Source organism: Anas acuta, chromosome 9 (genome assembly GCF_963932015.1).
Source record: "Anas acuta chromosome 9, bAnaAcu1.1, whole genome shotgun sequence".
NCBI classification, from domain to species: Eukaryota; Metazoa; Chordata; class Aves; order Anseriformes; family Anatidae; genus Anas; species Anas acuta.
In genome coordinates, this window is record NC_088987.1 from 5,428,390 (window position 1) to 5,450,024 (window position 21,635).

At 43.5% G+C, this 21,635-nt stretch overlaps 2 protein-coding genes and 1 long non-coding RNA gene across 6 annotated transcripts in view; 2 read left to right on the top strand and 1 right to left on the bottom strand.

The window, feature by feature from the left end:
* Positions 1-4,941, top strand: part of FNDC3B (fibronectin type III domain containing 3B) — a 174,267-nt gene extending 169,326 nt beyond the window's left edge. For all 4 annotated transcript variants that reach the window (XM_068692941.1, XM_068692944.1, XM_068692943.1 and 1 more), the window contains one exon: positions 1,462-4,941. In XM_068692941.1, the coding sequence (XP_068549042.1) occupies positions 1,462-1,773 (312 nt within the window). In that variant the 3' untranslated portion in view covers positions 1,774-4,941. The remainder of the gene's footprint in view (positions 1-1,461) is intronic.
* A 5,505-nt stretch (positions 4,942-10,446) lies between these two features.
* Positions 10,447-13,380, top strand: LOC137861291 (uncharacterized). The gene is made up of 3 exons (XR_011099524.1): positions 10,447-10,771; positions 12,272-12,717; positions 12,906-13,380. It is a non-coding gene; the product is annotated as an uncharacterized lncRNA (long non-coding RNA).
* On the bottom strand, positions 13,324-17,713 carry GHSR (growth hormone secretagogue receptor). Its single transcript, XM_068692492.1, has 2 exons — positions 16,601-17,713; positions 13,324-13,628 (listed from the first exon to the last, which is right to left on the bottom strand). The coding sequence occupies exons 1-2, from the start codon at positions 17,352-17,354 to the stop codon at positions 13,324-13,326; spliced, it is 1,059 nt and encodes a 352-aa protein (XP_068548593.1). The 5' UTR covers positions 17,355-17,713.
* Between the last annotated feature and the right edge of the window lie 3,922 nt (positions 17,714-21,635).

The window sequence follows — 21,635 nt, forward strand, 5'->3', positions numbered from 1 at the left end:
GTTCTTTGTCTGGAACCTCAGTCACCGTCATACAAACTGTATTTGTAAAAATTGTGGAAGTTTAAAAGTTTAAAAGGAGGAGAGAAAATGAATGGAAGGAAAACCTTAATCTTTTGTCCTAGACCTTTCCAGGCGATCAGACTGGCTTCCTAACTGAAGGAGTAGTCTCAGGGGTAAGCATGGGCAGGGAAGTTGTGTTCTTTAAGTGGTGTTTAGCTGAGTCTGTCTCATTTTGATTTTTTTTTTTTTCCTTCCCTGGAGTAACACACAGGAAGTCCTCTGTCAGCTCAGTTTTAATTTCCCTCGTTACCTTTTCTCAGCCAGAGCTCTTACCTTCGGGAGGGCAGAGGAGCACTCAGCTTCCTGCTCCTGCTGTGAGGAGAAGGAAACTGGCAAAATGAGTAAAGGAAGAAGCATCCAAAGCTGAGGGTTTTTTTCTAGGAGATACAAGCACTTTGTGACACCTTGTATTTTATTTAATAGAATACCAGTTTCAGCAACCCTGCGTTATATAAATTGTTGGCTGGTTATTTGTTTTCAGAGTATATAAGTGTTTCCAGTGGTCTTTTTCCATTTAAGTCGCAAAACTGTCTTTGAGATACTCAGTTCTCTCTCTTCTTTCTCATATTGTGACTCATACTCTGAGTCATAAGTTACCTACATTTGATTAGCATAAATACATCACGGATTTTGGATTGTTAAAGAACGAAATACAATGCAACCAAGAGGAGCTTTTTATACCTTAATAATATTTTATTGTTTCCACAATTCAGAAAGTGTAATTTCTGGCATAATTGCTGACTCTTGAGAAAAATGTGAGGAAAGTATATTAAAATAATATTTGCAACCGATTTTATGACTGTGCAGTGAATGTCTTGCAATAAACTTAGTTTGCAGATTGTCTTCATTTTGGGGCCAGATACGGTGCTTACATCTTAGGCATTTTAAGCATGTAGTCACATTTTAACAGTACAGAAGTCTGTCTGTGATATTTATCACACCCATGAAAGATGAGCACGTCTTATGTATGATGTGTTGCCTGAAGTCTTGTCTGTTCTTGCGTGCATTCAGTGTGTTGAGCTCTCTGTGGAGACCTGCCCTGGTCGGACATCTCTGTTCTGCTCCTCTGCATGCCACCATTTTGCTGAGGCCTACCCTCGCCTCACGAGAGCCTTCCCTTCAGATCTACAGAAATGTTTCCTTACCAGACTCAGACTTGACCTAACTTCCTGGCCCAAATCCTTGCACAATTTACCTTTATTTATGACAACTTGTGACTTCGTATGAAATGCAGAACCTTTTCACATACAGGTTTCCTCTGCCTCTACTTAGAATGGAAATATACACTCATTTTTCACTCAACAAATACATCATACGCTTCTTGAATTGTTCTGATATTTGGAAAAAGTGAAGGTAGTTCTGTTTTATTTATTTAACTGTGCTTGCTCTTTTGTTTTGAAGGTGTACAAGGGAGATGAGACCACGTTCCAAATCTCAGGCCTTCAAGTCAACACAGACTATCGGTTTCGCGTCTGCGTGTGTCGCCGGTGCTTGGATACCTCACAGGAACTTAGTGGCCCTTTCAGCCCATCCGTTGCCTTTATGCTTCAGCGAAACGAGATCATGCTTGCGGGAGAAATGGGAAGCATAGATAATCCTAAGATAAAGAACATGATTCCTACTGATGAACAGTTTGCAGCCCTCATCGTTCTTGGCTTTGCAAGTTTGTCAATTATATTCGCCTGTATATTACAATACTTCTTTATGAAGTAGAGAATTCAATGGAAGTTTGAGATACAAATTTAACTAATGCTACGCATTATAATCCACACATTTATTCAGATATTCCTTTTTGAAATCCTTTTGTTCTACCATGCATTTTATATACTTCTCTTGTTTTTACAGTTCTAGCTTGAAGAAAGATAAATCAGTGTTTTGATGCACCTTTTTGAAATTCAAAACTAGGAAGTGGTCAAACTGGAGAAACAAGCAAACCAGATACCAAAAGCAAGATTTTTTTCCTTCACAGTTTCAAAAATGTCACCAATTTGCCTTGTCATCGTGGTTCTGTTTTTGTTTTCACTGAAGTTCTTACAGTCTCTTATTTTATCTTACTATTTAGGAAATTTTAATTGAATCACTTTTTGTTTCTTCTTTTTCTCCTAAACATTAGTCACAAGTGTGTATAGTGGTAAGACTAGAATACAGTGTTAGTCAACAATACCAGGTCTTCATTGAACAGTATTAGCAATGTTGCCTATGAATTATTCACTACATTTGCCCCATGTTTTCAAGATAAAAAGTAAATTGTTATTTTAACTGCTTAGTGCATTTAAATCAGAACAGTATCCTGCAGTCTAAAAACCTGTTACTTTTACAGTTACAACACTATGAAACTGCCTGTATAAGAAATCAAGTAACCAAACTGCATATAAATTATGAAGCATTATAGATTTTTTACCATTTTGATTCCTAGCAGTAATTTTAAGTAAGAGGGCATTGTGCAATAGTTAGTTATTCCCATGTTCAGCTATTTAAAAGCTGCTTTAACTTGTCTGTTTGTCACTGTATATAACTATTCCTAATCTAATAGTAGATATTATTCTATTATGTTCAGTCTGATTGATATGATTAGAGCTGGTGACAGCTTACTGCCTCTACTGAATTAGGTGAGATTTACACTAAATGTAAGCAAACTTCACTTGTCAGTTGATCTTTTGGTTTTTGGAGGGGTATTGATTTTATAGAACTTTCTTGGAGATATCAGAAATGGGATCTGTTTATTTTAAGTACCTTAAACGGGTGCCTACGTTATTCTTAACACAGGGCTAATCAAAATACTTGGTACATTGCAAAATTGGGACTGGAGTCCTACGGAGGTATAGTCCTTGCTCTTACAGCTGTGTTTCCCCCCTCCTGCCTGCCTCTTCCGAGACACACATTTTAATCCATCAAGATAGATTTTTAACTCTTGAGTCATTGGATTATTTATATTAAGTCAACATTGTGCGAGTACCTCAGGGACATAAGTGAGCTGGAGGTGCAAATAGATTCCAAAAGGGTGCAACAGACACAGTGTATTTCCCTGCCTATTGTTTTTGTATATTTTTGCTACTTGGTTTTGCTTTTGTCCTAGCTATTTTGTGCTCTGTCTCCATTGTCTAGGATTCAGTGTCCTATACTAGCATAATATTCCCTTAACCAAAGTAATGGGGAAAAACAACATTATTTTTGTTTTAGGTTTATTTATACTATATACTGCATACAGTACTTTAAATACCAATTACAGTGCAATCTTTTATTTATTGTAAAAAAATAAAAAATAAAAAGTGTACTTATGTACTAATTCCCCTCCCCACCCCCTGTAGCATGTTATATTTTGTCTGTTTTATACTGTTGTACTTTAGGTCAACTTTTTACCTGGCAGCATTCCTAGTATTATTAATCTTCTTACATTTTCTTGTGTTTTTGAAGATGGGAGCATCTAGTACATTAAATGCCAAAAAACATTATCAGTGATTCAAACGTTTACATGTATCCAAAAACATAATCATCTCTGGAAAGAAAGTGCTAAGATCAATGAATTATTCTGTGTGCCTCTCTAGATGTAGCAAATATTAGAAATGTTCTGTATTTTGTTATTGACTATAATTAGTTTAATTTAGCCTTGCAAACTAATGGCATTGAGCTAAATATATATATTTTTTTGTTTTTTTTTTTTTTTTGCCAAAGTCATGGCTTGTCAAATTTATTTACATCTTATTTAAATTTATTTGTGATATGAAACTTTGTGACCTTGCATCTGTATTTTGTGAGCAAAGCATATACAGCTGTTTTCAATGGAGGGGTGGGGAAAGTGTATTTTTTAAAACAATGAAAAGACTGCTAGTTTGGAAACCCAGAAATCTGAGTAGAGTCCCATTTTTATTTTTGGAGTATTGTTTCAGCAGTGCTGCTATTAAACCCAAGCTTGACATCTTTTTTAAAAAAGAAAAATTGAAGAAAAAGAAAAAAAAAACTTGCTTTATATTATTTGATCGATTTTGAAAGCTTGCAGTACAAAGATACTGAAAGCAGCAAGCCGAAGTGCAGAGAGAAGCAATCTGTTGGACTTCAAGCATTTGTGTCAGTGCCAACCTGTTTGGTCCCCTGTGCAATCATGCTCGTGACAATGCCCACTCCAACCCCGGGTTAACCAAGTGTTCTGCAGGAGTTGGAGCAGGCCCTAAATCAGTTACCTTGGCATTATTTTAGTTTGTATTTTCTGTCATACTGAACTGGCTGTGGTTCATATGTTAACATCACAGATCATAAACCGTTTCTGTTTGGGTTTCCATTCCCGCAGTTTGGTGTTGCCTTGTCTTCCCCGTACGTCTTTTTGCCCTTTGATCCGGTAGCATCAGGCACTGAATCAACTCCAGGAGCTCTCTGCTCTCAAAGAAATAATGAACACACACACACACACACACACACAAAAAAAAAAAGGTAGAATGAAACACTAAATATTTACAGCCCTTAAGGAAGGAGATATGTTTTTATATTGTTCTGCCTTTTTCTTTAAGAACTTGAAATGTTTTCTAATCCTGTTTGTTGGCTACAGTAGTTCAGTATTCAGTGTCACGATTGAGAAGTGCCCTAACTGAATGTGTATGAACCTTATCCTTGCACAGTTCTTTAAATTGAAAAAAAAAAAAAAAAAAAAAAAGTTTTTACCTCACTATGGGAACATACATTCCAAGCTTTTCAACTTTAAAAAAAATAATCATACGTTTTCTTGTATTGTAAATTTTAGACTATTTCATATGCATTGTATTAAAACTGCCATATCAATTTTAATGTATAGATTTTGCAAATACTACACTATGTATGTAAGACTTAACTGTATCTGTAGTGTATATGTAATATATTTATGCCCAATAAATGTTTTAATTCTTTCTGATATTACCAGAAGTTTTCTTCATTGAATACAGTCCTTTCAGTCTGTTAGGTGGGCCCTTTCAGGTACTCAGGTGATGTTACTGCAACCAAAAGCAGGAGTGAGAATCCTAAGTTTAATTCAGGATGTTTCTGATTTGTAGTTGGAAAGGTTTTTATCATTTACAAAGTGTTTGCTGGTGCAGTTTGGTGCTCTGAGTCTCCCTGTGGGGCTGCACCCCAGAGTACAGATGACAATTTTTGAGGCGGTTTGTTCTGTAGTGATGCTGTGGTATCCCAGATCCTCCACTTTCAGCTTTGGATTAACTACTTTCACCAAGATGAGCATTTTGGCCTATTTCCAAGCCCTGGCGCTGTCTGGAAGTGACCATGGCCCTGCAGCCCGACTTTGTGGGCTCAGGGAAGTGCCGCTCAGCAACCTGGCCTTCTGTGGTGGCTTTTACACAAGTGTCTCAGAAACCTCGGCAGGAGATTTCTGGGGAGTTTGACAGCTGCAGTCTCTGGCTGCGCAGAGAAGCCTCTCAATCCCTTTTCACTCAAGGGATTTAAGCGAGATCTTTTCTAAGACTGCGCTAAATACGTGGCAATTCCATCCCGCCCCTGGAAAGCTGGAGTTTGGCTGTCCCTGAACAGGGCCGTAGCTGCGGCACACATCTGAAGGCTGCTGTAACATTCAGTGTAAAACCCTCCCCGAGAATATTGAGTTCCTGCTGGAGTGGGCTGGGGTTTGGGAACTTGGAGTGTGGGTGCAGTGCACTCAGCCCCGATCTTTACCTGGGAATTTAGGAGCTGAATTTTCCTGTGTCCTCTTCTGGGTGAGACAAGTTGCTGAGGTGTTTTAGTCACTTTGGCTGAACAGCTTGCCTGAAATGTTAATGACAGTAAAAATATACCTGCATTTGATGTCTCTGAGTAAATAAACACTTGAAATACCAGAAGTTTTCATTTACCATTAATTATGCACAATAAATTCAATTACTTGTCATAGAGAATTAAGCTGGCATGTATACATGTCCCGTGGCAAACACGGTGTTTGTTTTTTAAACAGCTTCTCCTCTTCAAATCACTGCATAAATGCAGCATTTTATTTGTTTACTTTTTTCATTACTGCAATTTGCAAACATGAGTGTTTTTCTGAAGGAAATGTTTGTGGGGTTTTTTTGTGTGTTTTGTTTGTTTCTTTCTTTTTTTCCCATCTTGGTTGCTCTTTATTTATTTATTTAAACGGTGCTCGTCAAAACAACCCCTCTCTAACAAAATCTTCTGAAGATGTCTGTAGCCGGGTAGCCAGCGCTTTGCTACCTGAAGAGCTCTCATTTCACCCGCTCCTTGCTTCCCAGCTCCCATGGCCACAGCCTGTGGATGCCGGGGAACAGTGAGAGCCTGGCAAGCCCAGGACACTGAAGGAGGATTGATGTTCACCATCCGAGCACTGTGTTGTGTTGTGTTGTAATCGCACACCCGGACTGGTAGGGTCGGGGTGGGTAGCACGAACTTTCCTGTGGGCTTTGTTTTATTCATGCCCTACAGAGCACTCAGTATCCCTGCTCGGGCAGGACTGTGTTTAACACCATCTCTTGCCTCTATCGGTGTTGGAAAGTTACCTGCTTTGAAAAGTTTCGGAGCAGAGCAGGGGCTTCTATTTCTAGATATTTCTGTGGCCTTACCACCGACCTCCGGGCTCATGTGGAGCCGACCGAGGCCGGCCGGCCGTGCCCCACCTCGCAAACCGAGCAATCTCCAGGTCCTCCAGCAGCCGAGCGTGGTCACCGGGCTGGAGGCTGCTGTTTCTATAGCAGCAGCAATTCCGTCTCCTCTCGGTAATCAGAGAGCCTGCTTGAAAACGAATCAGGTAAAATTTGTTGTGCTTTTGGCTTCAGCCTGTGTCGCCAGTTCGGAGCACGAGCAGTTTGGCGGAGGCGAGCACAGCCCTTGGAGGGGTCTCTGTGTGGGAGCCGGGCCCGGAGGCACCGCGGGGCAGCAGCCAGCGCCGGGCCCTACACTCAAATTCAGCCTACAGCAAATAGCTCCTGAGGAGAAAACATGCACTCGGAGGGAGGCGGGTGTTGTCCCGAGGCCTTCCTGCCTGCCCCTAGGTGACTGCAATTCTCCTGTGCCTCTCCCTCCTGTCCTGAGGCGTAGCAAGCAGTGTTTGAAAACACCCCTGAGAATAAAACACGCCAGGAACTCCAGCTTCAGGGGCTTCCTGAAGGAAAGAGCATGGCCTGAGTCCTCATCCCGTGTGTCCCAGGGCTCCAGCATGGCCCGGCTGCCTGGCCGGGTTGTTTGAGGCCAGCCGTGACAGGAGGCCGTGCAGCTGGAATGGGGCTCCCATCGAAGCGGTGCTGAGCAGCTCCGGCCCCGCTCTGCTTCTGCTCGCCCACCTGCTGGCAGGCATTAGGGAAAAGCCATGCGGCAATTACTGTAGAAATCTTATCCATGAATTATATTTCCTGCATAAATATTTTTTCAGGAATTACAGTTATTGCAGAATTCTTGATGTATTATAATTCTGTGAAGTGGTGTAGAAATTATATTCCCGGCCCGTAATATTCACCTGCCTCGGAGTGAAGATATAAATGTCAGCTCTTGTTCTTCTCAGAAATGAGAACCACAGGTAAACAGAGAGGAGGAGATGGACATTTTGGTTTAATACTTTTATGGCTGAGCAGAAAGCCAGCTGAGATCCCTCGAAAAGGCTATCTCATTGGTAATACCTTTAATAAGTTCTAAATGATTGCATCCGTTTCTGCTCTTGACAATTGCTCTCTCGATGTGCGGATTCTTGGCTGGGTGAAATAAAAAAGCAGCTATGAGGTTTGACAAGACGCTTTCAAACACAGCAGATTAGCTGGCTATCTGCTGCTATTTAGGTGGACGTGCTGTTGTTGGTTTGGGTAGTTATAGCGGCTGTACTAATTGCTTGTGTAGATGGTATTGCATGCAATCTACGCTATTTTTAGGTCTACTAGCAGGATTAATAAATAACTGCTTGGGTCAATGTGCTCAGTGGATGTCATTTCTTAGTAATTTTATTAGCTCATCTCCCTCGCTTTCTGTTGCATAAAAACTTACTCTCTGCAAACAAAACAGAGCAAACAGGAGGAAGGCAGAAGTCTTGTGAGGATCAGCAAGTGAACGGAGTGGAGAAATCCCACCCTAATCCAGCACAAACACTGTGCTCATTGACAGAGGCCTCAGAGTGCCCTTTTTTCCCCAAGACACCCACACACCAGGCCCGGGGGGCTCTCGGGACCGCTCACCTCCATGTGCCCAGCAGCTCAGCTGGGCCATTGGCCAAGGTTCCTCTAGCCAAAGGCATCAGCAATCATGTTCCTGTAGCCAAAGGGCTTTTATGAGGAAGAAACCGCTGTGCTGATCTGACTGTATCTGAAATGTTGTTGCCTTTTTTTTTTTTTTTTCCCCTTATGTATTGGCATTAGGCCGGAGGTGTTCAGGGACTGCCCAGGCAGGAGCCCCACACCATGCACTGCCCCGGTACAGTCCCTGTGCTGCCCACCCGCTTCCTTCACGAGCTGGTGGCCGGTCAGTGGGCTGAGAGCCACAGCTGAGCACATGCTCCTGTGCAGCCAAAAATAGAAGTTGGCACCTTTTACAGCACAGGGAATTTTACAACAATCAATTGCATTGTCGCTGCTTGCTAAAAGTCCCCTTGTGCTATTGACCGGGCAGAATACATGCCCGTGTGTGATCATGGATATTGGCTTAATTTATGGTGAGAATTTGTAGCACGAGTTTTTGCTGCTTTTTGTAATATGGGGGTGTTGCAGGTGTTTAAATCTCAGCACCTGGGAGCTGGTTGTGCTGCAGGCCCGTGGCAGAAAGCATTGGTGGGGTCTGACTCTGTCCCACCCTGCTGAGGGGCAGTTTGCAGCGCTGGGCAGTGCATGGAAGGGGGCCATGTAGAGAAGGCCAGCGTGAACAGAGGCTTAGAAATCGCCATGCCTGTTCTTTCTCATGTACAGCTCTGCAATCATCTGAAAATCAATCAGGATGTGAGGAAAAGAAAAGGGAGCAGTGCCCTTTCATGCAGCATTGCTTGAAATGGTGTCAAACGCCACATTTCTTTCAAGTAGAGAGGTTTGGGGTTGGTTGGTTGTTTTTTGTTTTTTTGGTCTGGATACAGGGCTAATGAGACCCTTTGGATTTTGCTCTGATTTGGAAAGCCACAGCATGCACCAGTCCCTAGCTGAGATGGAAAGGGCTGTGTCACGCTGACGTGGAAGGGAACTGAGACCTTCAGCCGGGAGAGGCATGAGAAAGCTCATTAGAAGCCCACCACAAGGCTGGAATTCACACGTGCATGGACAGCGAGCGTGTGTACGAGTTACATTTGCTAACACTGATGTACGTAGCATGTGCTGGAGCTAGAAACGTACTGATGCTCACCCTAAAGCTTTAGCAGCAAGCAGAAGTGATTGTTCAAAAAGCCATAAGCCTTCATTAACCTGAGATGGATTGTTTTTTCTTCCTCTTTCACTATTCTCACACAATTGCAGTGGTGTGATCACAGATCCACAGCCCCAGGGGGCTGGAGGTGAACGGATCCACGCAGGGCTTTTGCTATGGAAGCCCACCAAAAAGCAAGACCAAAACCCACCTTCACATGGGTCGCATTGAAGTACCCAAAAGAGATGATGGTGAACTACACATGAAACCTGTAGCTTACCTCTACGCTAGCTTTCCATAGAAAAGCTCATCCAAACAAAACTGCAAATGTTAATTGTTTTGGAAGCTTCAGCTTGTCTGGAAGCCAGCTTCTCGTGGCAATGTCACCCGGGCAGCAGCAGGTGGGTTTGGGGGAACCAGCTGCAGCACCTCAGCTGCCACAGGCCAACGATGGACAGAGAGGTTCTCAAGGTATTTGGGTAAGTAACTGCTTTAAATGTCATTTGACACAAACGTACATAAATGCTGAGCATCCAGCAACTCCAGATCTGACATGTAAGTGCTCCTTTTCCAGGATATTTTATTTTTGGCAAGCAATACAATAGGACATGATTTTCTGCCTGGGCATGCTTCTATCAAAAGTATTTTTCTAAAATGAACGGAGCTTTCTGGTAAAATGCTTTTGACCTATTTTATCGCCAATTCAACATGCTGCCGAGACATAAAATGCTGCCAAATTGTTCCTGTTTATTTGTGAAGCTGTGATACAAAATGTAGAGTTGGAAAATCTTTTAAAACTTGAGCTGTTTAATGAATGAACCTCCTGTTACTTCCTATATGGCTTCTCACACACAGGGCAGTGAGAACACAGCAATATTTTGACTCACAAAGTCCCTATATATTTTTTTTTTTATTATTATTATTTTTTTATCAGAACTGGCCAAGTTTGTTCCTACAGGGGAGAGTTTGCAGAAGGGCAGCATATGGCTCTGCAGCCTGCAGGCAATTTTCCTGCAGAGTCTTCACTGCAGGTACCACAGATCTCTACAGCCACGTCCAGACCCAAAATTGCAGGGGGAAGGGAACCAGCTGTTCTAGAAAAGCCTCCTGATGTCCTGGTCACATTTTTAATTTTTTTTAAATGAAGCTGTTTCTTAAAGCTTCAGGCTATAACGTACCCTCGAGGCAGGCAACTCCATCCTCATCCCGCAGCGGTGGTGGAGAGGCGTGTGTCCTCCTGGAGGCAGCTGGCAGTATTTGACTTTCTGATGAAAAGGGCAGGTTATCCAGGTGGCTGCTTCCCGTCCTCCAGGTGAGAGCAGCTCGTTTTGCCCAGTAGCTGTCTGAAGAAGCAGACCCTGGTCACCATCTAGAGTCAACGCACCCCAGTAAGCGCGACTCCCCCGACTTTAGCATTTCCCTACAGGTAAGTTTTAGTGTCAAGGGAGGCAGAATGAACAGGAGGTATGGTGCAGGCTGCAGGAGCTGCTACAGCATGTGTGAATGCTTGAATGTTCCCTGTCTGAAACTTTTCCTGCTTGGTGCAAGAGTCAAATGGAGGTGGCTACTCTTCTTTCCTAAAACTGCATGCATTTTGCTGGATTTGGCTGGATGCTCAGTGACTAGCAAAGAAAAGGCCATTTCCTAAGTGAGACTGAAGAGCAGTCCTGTCCCGCCTCAGCACAAGAAGCCAGCCCCCCTGCTTCTTTTTGTGACCCCAGATTAAATGTTATCAATTCTATTCTATGCACAGAGTTCTGCCAATTTCACAGTCACGGTGTAGTTAGAATTTACAGCGTCTCCTGAGGAAATACTGGGTGAAATGAAACGATCTGTACACCCCTACTTAACAGGCAGAAAAGGAGCGTGCCTGCCCCAGGGGCTGTAACGTTACAGCTGTCCTGGTTTATAAACCAGGTTCCTGTGCACGGCCCTGCCCAGCCCCACGTGCAGTTATGAAGGGTCTCATGACTTTATTTCTTTTTCTGTTCACATTTAATACCACAGACACAGCTGAAAGTTGAAACACTGATGTGATGTCAGGTGCGTGATCAGTTCATTTACACAGACGTGTTAGTAGTGAGCTTACATCTTTACAATCTTTTCAAGATTCCCCGATTTCTGGTTTCCCTGAGTTGCACGATGTCTGCCATCAGATCTGAATGTCAGCTGGCAACGACCGAAAGAACAAAACGAACAGAAAGGCAGAAGTGGTTAGAGACAAACGGGGGGTGATGCTACAGCACTGCTGCTCCCCTAACACCCGCCAGCCAGGGCCTCAGTCCGCTCCAGAGATTCAAACGAAGTTCATCTCACTATTTTGGCCTTTTGCATCTCCCATTTGCTGTGCTTCCCCAGCTAGTTCTGTGGTTTGCCCCTAAACCTGTGTGCCTGCGTTCAGTCCTCGCATCAAGCCTGCTCTCACAGCAAGTGTGCTGGGGGGAGCAAGCCAGCCCTATCGAAGCTCTGTATGATAAAAAAGACACAGAATATGCAGAATAGGCCAAATTCTCTTTTCCCTTATACCTGAGCAGCACCGTCAGCTGAAGTGGAACAGGCAGCACATGGCCCATCGGCGGTAATAGGAGGCTGAAGGCAACGGGAATTTTGCAGACAGACAATTCATTCTGTAGACTCAGTTGTGGACCAGCTGGCAATAAATACTAGAATCAAATAAATAAAAGCTGCTATTGCACATGCATGCCCCTAAGCTCTATTAGCTGGACCACAAACTCCACGTGTTGGTTTGACAACAGGTGCCATGTAAGGCATATGTACTAGCGTAAGGGATGGAGAGTGTTCTGGTTTGCTTTGTGTTAGAGTGGCATACTTGAGTTATAAAACTCGATTTAATTTTTTTCTGGATCAGGTATGAGAATGCGTCCACCTGTGTGTCTTAATGCACATTTTTCTCTTTCTTTTTCAGGCCTTGTCAGTTTAAAATGTTCTGAAACACGATCACAGTTTTGAATTTCACACTGCAGCAAACCAGCACGACTGCACCCCAAGCTCTGACCGCCTGCTACGCCTGCAGCAGGAGCCCGTGGTGCTCCGCGGGCAGGAGCCCCCTCCTCACACTGCTGACAAACTGGGGTATGGGGGGCGCAGCATAGGCACAGGCAGCCACAGGCAGCACAAATACTGGAACAACTAAAAGCTTCCGAGTTTGGCTACAGCGAGTCGTTCACAGTCAAGCTGAACAGAACAATTACAGATGAATTAGCTAGTTAAAAAAAAATGACTTTGGTGGGAGATCGCATTCCCAGTTTTTATAGCATCACTGCAGTCCTGAAGTCAGCACTGTCCTTGTCCCACTGATAAATATTCAAAAAATATTTCAGCACAGCCATGTTCTAAGCTGCTTCTATAAAGGTATTTTTTTGTTTCCTTTTGATTCAGACATGACATGAGGGTCATTTATTTTTAGCATGTTTAAAAACTATCCATTTGTATGTCTCCTCTTCTTTTTGATCTTTGTTTAAAAATCTGGATTATGAAAAGTGTATCAAATTCTATGTTTACTACTCCAAAAAGGCAATTATTTTTTTTTCTCTCTCTAGGGTCTGGCTATAGGTTAGCCAAATTTTTAGCAAAACTAAAGTTAACTCTGGAATAACTCAGCCCGAATTAGCTGCTACTGAAGTCGTACAAACTCTCAAGTGAGCCGGGCTACGTTTGCGTGTTCCAGATGGGAAAACCTAGCTCCCCTGCATTCAAAAATCATATGGTGGACAAAAGCAGCAGCAAAGTATGACTCGAGTGTCGCCAAATTCTGTAACCGTGTGTCTCCTTTGAGATTCTCGAGGCCTAGTCAGTTTTTGAAAATCCTTAGCCGCCCGCGTCACGTCTTTCAGCAAATCCAGGTGACGACAGAAGTACAGCTTTGCTTTTCGATTTGTGTCTCCTGCCCCGCGTCTCTTTCGTTATGGCTTTCTGGGTAATGCTGGAAAGCGATGCTCTGCTGCTCGGCACGCCGTGTCATGTGGTGACGCTCGGTTCTGTCCACACACGCGAACTTTCCTGCTTCGTGCTGGAGAGTCTTTTCTTTGGGAGGGGTTTGAGTCCAAAGAGCCGGCAAGCGGCGATTCGGTACTTCTTGGACATGATGTTGTAGAGGATGGGGTTGATGGCGGCGCTAAGGTAGAAGAGGACAAAGGACACCAAGTTGCAGTACTGGCTGATCACTGCTATCTCCAAGGATCCGGCTTCAAAGGATTTGGAAAATAAATACCGTCCTACGTGAAAAGGCAACCAGCAGAGTATGAAAGCAAATACCACCACAACTAAAATGAAAACAGCAGAAGAAAGTGTGTTAAGTGTGAGTAGGGAAATATGGGTGATTTAAATGAAATGTCATTCTATCTCTGTAACGAAATAATCCCAAAGTGTGAAAACGCACCCTATAATTTTTCATTTTATCTCAAGTACATTTTCTGACAGCATAAATTAGCAATACGTACTACAAATCAGCCGTATCTAAACAACCTGCTCGTATACTGCATGCTGTAGCACACTTCTGAACCATCAAACTTATCTTTTCCATAAAAGGAGAGGAATCAGAATGGTGACAAAAAATGTAATGTAATCTATCATCTTCATCTACCAAAGCAAGATATATACAATGCGATAGACTCAACACTGTGGGTTATAATGAAAAATGTAATCACTGGGAAGCAAAATGATTGAAGGCAGGGGCCCAAAGATAAAATAAACCATCATCCAGATCAGTAGAGCACGTACACCAAGGTAACAACAGGCAGCGGTCCCCCCTCCAGTTTGTCTGTGTTTTGGAACATGAGTTACTCCACGAAAGGTAAACACATAACGTATAACTACATAGTTATAGTTACATGGCACATCTGTAATATTACACCATCACTATGGTTATGCATATGTATATTTGTGTTATATAAAATACAGGTAGAGTAATAGGAACGTGCATCTTTGAACACTGAGAAAGGGAAACTTCTGTTCACTTACTGTATGCTATTGACCTTTGTTATTTTTCATACAGTTTTGTGTGTATCTATTAATATAAAAACGAACAAAAACACAGAAAACTCAAGGTTTTCTGATGTTCCCAAGCAATTGTTCCCAGTTAATCTGTTTTCTCTTGTTCACAGTCCTGCTTGCCTATGTCAACATATAGCAGATACAAAATTCAAAGAGCTAAGAGGGATCATAATCAGCATATTTCCCAAAAAAAACTTTATGAAAAAGCATTCCTGTGCTTACATAGGTACTTATGTAGGACTTATGATGGACTCTGAAGTACAGAGCTGGAATTCAGAGTATCTGTTTTCCACCTCTGCATCTTCTTGAGCCAACTATTGCCCTTTTTCCTCAGTTTCTCCACCTGCACAGTTCAGATAATGTTTCCCTCACTCACTAGTTACTGCATTCTAGAATTTAATGTGTGTAATGAATATTACCATTGTGGTCCTTATAAACAGAATTTTAAGCATTACTAATATTTTCATAGGTGGGCATGCATAACCCTCCTAGTCAGGCTTTGGAAGATGCGGTTTGGTCTTGCAAAATCACATTGATTTCAGCAGGAATGGGGTACGATAGCTCTTTTGAAAGTCAGGCTATATATTCAGGTGTTTAATTATGGTCCTAGAAGCATAATGTTTCTCTACAATTTAGAAGAAAAGTTGATGCTAATCCCATTTACTTTATGTTCCATGACCTGCTAAAGTCTTAGAAAGTGCCTTCTAAATTTTAAGCAGAAAATTGAAATCAATGAGAGCAGATTGCTTTGTGCATCTGCTAGTATTGAGCCCTCGCTAACTTCTTTTCTTTCCATCTGACATCAGGCTGTTATCATTCAGATATTGGCTCTCTGTCAGAGGACAGTCTTGCTACTGTCTTGCTATTCTCAGACGTGCAAAAGAAAAAAAGGGTGTCTGAAATACTGTAATGCTTTCAGGGCAGAAATAAGCCATTATTGTTTTGAAATTCTTTATGGTTAAGTATGCAGAAATGTAAACACAGTAGTAATATAAGCTAGCAGTTTACTTATTGTAAATAGAGATTCATAATCTCAAGACTCTAGAAGTGTAAATGATGAATTGCTTCCAAGGTCACGTTTACCCAAATGAAGTAATTCTATTGATCATAAAACGTAGCTGGAAGGGCACAAAGCATGCGGCGGGTTTTATTATCCTTGCTGCTGTTGCATAGTAATAAAGCAGGGCGCGAACAAAAGATCAGTTAGGCTCCCATTTAATAATTCAGCTACTTAGGACACGCTGCCACCTCTTCTTCAAGCTCATTAGCCCGTCACCTCTGCCAGGCTGCAATGAGCACGGCGGAGCTGCTGCCTGTGGAACCGTCATGTAAAGCATCCCCGGGAGCAGACCCACGGAAATCCCACACACGGGGTCTATGGCTTGAATGAAAGCACGCAGCAGCAGGACCCTGCTGCCTCCAGGCACCGAACTGCAGAGCAACTTTTTGGTTCTGTGCCTCAGACTCCCGCCACATGCTCTCACGGGGAGGGCTTGCAGCATCGGGATGTTAAAATCTGTGTTTCTGTGCGGCAGCAATAGCTGTTGTTATTTAAGCCACCCGGCAATGTAAATACACAGAGTTAAGAATGACAGCACCTATCACCTCAATCCTGATTTCCTGAAACCAGTGAGAATTCAGAGGATCAGACCTCAAAGGAGACAAAATGCTCACTGTTCAGCATGTGCCGGTGTTTTTCTAATACAAAAATGCCCATCAGCTTTCATGAGCTTACCCAGCCATGCCGGTAAATATCCCCAATTTGCTGGAAACTTGATATCCTTTTCATTTGAAACTAAGGGCACCGTACTGTCCCTGCTTGCTTAGTCTACAGCTCAACTTTGTGGTTTTAGAAGAGGTAGCTCTGTTTAAAAATCAAATAAACTATCCTTCTGTAAATAATGTCGGTATCCACAACCAAAGAGCAAAGATGTTCAAAAGTCTCCAGGGCAAGAGCTAATTGTAACTGTAGTATTTGTCTCTGTCAGTGATTGTTATTAAAATCTGCTTAACTGTTTTAGAGCCCCCAGCTCCAACCGGTTAGAAATAAATCTAAGGACGGGGGAAGAGTTATTCTACCACTACCTTGAAGTGTAGCCCTTTGTCTGAAGCATTTTAAATAAATGCTTTCCTTTAGAAGTGATTATAGTGACCTACCAGCTCTCTCTCAGTCTTCCTCTCTCTCTCTGTCACACACACAAGCACACAGACCCTCAGAAACACAGAGCACGACGAGTCGTACCTAACATTTTCACAGTTTGCTTGTTGTTCTTGTCCCTGATGACCGTGTTCGGACCGATGTTCTTTCTCTTTCTCCTCCAGAGCTTCCTCCCAATGAGGCTGTACAGCACGGTCAGGCAAAAGACGGGCAGGAAAAAGAAGACGCTGGAGGTCCAGACCATGATGGTGAGGAGCCCCGAGCGGATGGCGTACTCCGTGGCGCGGCACTCGTTGGTGCTCAGGGGGTTGGTGCCGTTCTCGTGCTCGACCCCCACCAGGACAAAGATGGGGCCGGCGCTAACGAAGGAGACGGCCCAGAGGATGAGGATGACCAGCTTGACCTTCCTCTTGGTGATGATCACCTTGGCGCGCAGGGGGAAGCAGATGGCGACGTACCGCTCCACGCTGAGGGCGGTGATGTTGAGGATGGTGGAGTAGGTGCAGCTCTCGCTGACGAACTGGAAGAGCTTGCAGAGGAGGTCCCCGAAGTTCCAGGGCCGGTACTGCCAGAGGCGGAACAGGTCCAAGGGCATGCAGAGGAAGATGAGCAGGTCGGAGAACGCCATGCTGGACAGGTAGAAGTTGGTGGTGGTCCTCATGTCCCGAAACCGCGACACCACCAGCATGGTCATCAGGTTGCCGAAGATCCCGATGACGAAGAGGACCACGCAGGCCACCGTGATGCCGGTGAGCACGGGCGCGGGGAAGAGGTGCAGCGGGGGCTCGCCGCCCGTCCTGTTCTCCGCGCCGCGCCCGCCCGCGCTCCCCTCCCGCATCCTGCCGCCCAGGGCCGCGCATCCCCGCGCCGCTGCGCGCCCTCCTCCGCGGGGCCGGGGCAGGTGCGGAGGGCGGGGAGGGAGCCGCGGCCCCGCTCCGCCTCTCCCCCCCCTTCCCCTACGCCCCCCGGCCCGGGGGGGACGGCGCTGGCCGCGCCTCAGAGCCGCGGGGGGGGGGGGGGCGCAGCCTCCGCGGGTGCGGAGCGAGGCTCGGCCCCGGCTCGCTGAGGGGGGGACGGGGGGCGGCTGCTGCTGCTGCTGCTGCCCCCTGCTTGGGTGTCTGGGGGCTGAGGGAGCTGCAGCGATCGGCAGCCCCGTCCGGGTGCTTCGCCCAGTTACATTTCCACTCACAATTACGTTTTCTCTCACAAATTTTACCTCACAGTTGCATGTTCTCTCACAAATTTCCACTCACAATTACATTTCCACTCACAATTGCATGTTCTCTCACAAATTTTACCTCACAATTACATTTCCTCTCACAAATTTCCACTCACAATTGCATTTTCCCTCACAGTTGCACGTCCTCTCACAAATTTTACCTCACAATTACATTTTCTCTCACAAATTTTCACTCACGATTACATTTTCACACACAAATTTTCACTCACGACTGAATTTTCACTTACAGTTACATTGTCACTCACAAATCATCCCTCACCGCAGCGCCCTGGCAGCCTGAGCCGAGCAAAGCGCTGCCAGGGGGGCTCCGTCCTCTGCCCCCCCCAGCCCAGCCAAACAGCCCCCAGCCTTGTCTCACTCCCTGCTTCCCATCTTTGTGCTCGCCCCTGCCCTTGCACCCCATCTCTCTGGGGCAACCAGTGCTCCCAGTCCCCGCTGGCATCCAGCTTAACACAGCAGGGACACAGAGTTTTGTGCTTTTTTGCCAGGGGACACTCCTGTGCACACTTGCCTATGTGTGCACAATATCTGCTATTGCTATCTCGTAACTGCTGAGCCTTATGTAAGGACAGAACGTAAGTGTGGGGTGACCCAAGGCTGGGTTACTCTGCCTGTGCCTCCGACCCTGCCTGATGACGAGCACTTTGCAGCGCTTCCCGTAATAACGCAGGCGCTACCCGTAGTGCCTCATCCACATCCCAATTTCGATATATTTTGCAGTTTCATTGGAGTCAGTATTCATCATTCTTGCTCTTGAACTGTGAGACAGTTTTGTAGCAAGTTACTCAACAGTTGCTAAATTTTATGGGGGTATAGCCACAAATCAATTGCAGTTGGAAAAAAAAAAAAAAAAAAAAAAAGGAAAGCCTATCGTGCTTCTCACTTTATTTATCCATCTGTCTATGTAATCACTTTATATATTTCTGAAGAAAAATCATGGTCTGTATGCCACCAATATTCAGTTAACTTGTATTACGGTTTTGTGTCCAATCTAATTTAAATGACGTTGCAATGTATTATAGAGGAACTGGTAACTGTCTCTGTATTTAGGCTGACAAATACTTTCTATTATTATAAAGAATTCTTTCACTCTTTTTTTCCCTCATGATATATTCTCAAACCAGTGGCAATAGCTGCAGGACTTTGATATTTGGCAGAGAAGATGGCCTGAGGCTACAAATGTGACTTTGCAGCGAGGATTTTTCATTCTCATGAAATCCTTCCAATTTTTGCTGAGCTGTATCTTGTCAAAAATGACCGGTTTCCTTTCCCCAGGGAGACAAAAGCTTTCTTTTAATTTTTCAGAAAACAACAACCAAGAAAAGTAAAATAATACTCAAACTGAAGTGTGTGTAGCAAAATCAAGTAGCCAAGTTTGAGGTAGCAGCAGATTTATATGTTCCTGACAGCTTGAGCTTGTGATGCAATTAACACCTCATTCATCGTGAGTTTGATGTCTTGAGTGCTGACCCACTTGGATCACAGATTGCAGTCATTCTTTGCACCCAGCAGCACCGACCCCCTGCTCGCTTGAAGGGCAGCATGATTTAAGGGCTCCTCTGGCTGCTTTTCCTTCTTGGGGTTGGGGCCAGAAAAACAGCTGAGAGAAGAAAAGCACTTCCAGTTTTCTGATTCTTTGATAATCGAAGGCCAAATCTGGAGGGGATATAAAGAGCTGAACTTCCACTAACTTTGCATGAAATCCTGCATCTGCTTGCATCTAGTGAAGGACTGACATGCAGATAGTGGTGAGAGAAGATATAATAACTGGGAGAGAAGGTGGCTTTAAGCTCCCGATACTTACCTACCTGCCCTCAGCTGCAGGAACAGTACTTCTATGTTGCCTTACCAACCACAGAAAAGATTGAAGTCACTGATATCACCAGGATGAGAAAAATGGAGAGAAAGAGGTAAAATTTAAAGACTTTTTATTCACAGTTTTATTCACTAACTATATGTATTTTTGGAATATCTCTTTTAGTCATACTAAATAATAATAAAAAAAAGAACTAAAAACAGCATTACAAAGGACACTTACCTTTCAGGGAACTCTTAAAATATTGGCACTTCTCTTCTGCAGCCTTAAAGCTGTATTGAGCACTAGAGATAAGGTAGAAGAGAGTTTCTATTTATGGTGTTTTGAAATCTCTCTCCTATGTTCCATTCTTTCAATTTTCTTTTCATCCAATAAAGTTTTAATTCTAGTTTATATTATTGTTTGTTGTCATGGAAATATCCGAAGGCTTTGAATATAGAATGATTATGGCTTTATTGTGGAGAGATGAAGAATGTGGAAAACTGACTTCAAGGGAGAGGTCTCCCATTTAGAAATGATGTGTCTCCAACAATTCACAGAAAAGCAAATGCATTTTTTTGATTATATCTAAGGGCAGAGATGGTTTGACTTTTATTATAAATGTTGTATTTTAAGAGCAGAAGGTAGCATCTGGTGAATGCTTTCAAAGGTTATGGTTTAGTAACTATCATCAGTGAGTAATGCTGATCAAATAGTGGTAATCCAACGTAACAATGTGAAAAACAGAATGTGCTCAAGTCACTTTAGAGTTGTTTACATGGAAGTAAACATCTGGAAGCCAGCTTCGAAATACTGTTAGTTAATTAATCAGCAAAGCTGTTCTCTAATGCTGCTAATTCAGAGGCATACATTTTAGATTTACTTTTTCAGCGTGCTTCAGCTCCTTGTGCCGCTGGGTCGCACCAGCGCATGAGCGTCCCTCTTTGTGAACTCGGTCACTATGTGGAGAGAGAAGAAGGTTCATCAGTCACAGACACATTTATTCCTGGTTAAAAGTACAGAGAATTTATTAAATAATTTATAGCATGAGGGTAGGAGATGTACCTTGCATTTTTTTTTAATGTCATTGGGCATTCATTCGGAGGCTTTGCTTCTGGAGGCAGCAGGCACCTTTCTGGTCATTCACAGGACAGCAAACTTTGTGACAGAAGTCTTGTGCTAATGAGGGTTGTTTGCCTGACTTGTGTGTGCTTACTGATGTGCTCTGTGATTGGAGTTGTGTTAGTACCAGAATATGCAGGATGGGATTGCATACTGCATTATTCCTGGTCATACTTTCTTGTTGATACTTCTGTTTCTCGTGTGCAACAGGGAGTGGTAACTTGCCTGAATCTACAACAAACCTGCAATTCATCTTCTTTTTCTTCACCTGGTAGCTTTAAGGGAGAAATAAGGATGACTTGATATAAATTGAGAATAATACAAGATGAAGAATTCACAACTGGACAAAACCAAAAGCACCTTGAAAAGGATTTATGCCTTGGAGTCTGTAGTGTGCAGAACACATCATGATTATTGTGTATGTTATTATTGCACAACACATTATATATTTTATTATAGACGAGGAGCATGAATTATGTTAACGCTGGCAGAACAGCCCCTGAAAATGGAAAGCTGCTTAAACTGCCAGATCCCGGCCCTGAGTGGCTGCCCCATCTCCCTGGGCTTTCAGAAAACTTTCAGAAGGAAGTAATGGAGATGTGTATGTAGGTTTGGATTACAAATACCTGAGGAAAAGGAGGGGCATTACAAGGCAGCTGTGGCGTGGAGCTCAGGCACAGTTAGCTGTGGTGCCCTGTCAAGGAGGGGAAGATAAGTGATTTTTAACATGTGACATACATAGTGTGCAATTTCTCTCTGTTAGTATGAACGAAAAGAGAAAAGTCGTGGAAACAGAGTTCTGAGTAATGCCGATGCAAATAGCCATAAATGTCCATGTAACTGTGTATTAAAAAAAAAAAAAGTCCGGTCTGAAAATTGGATAAGACCCAAAGTTATCCTAATCCATCTTTTATTTCTGCTACTGAATGGAACAAGGTGCCTTGGAGGGATGAATGAGACCT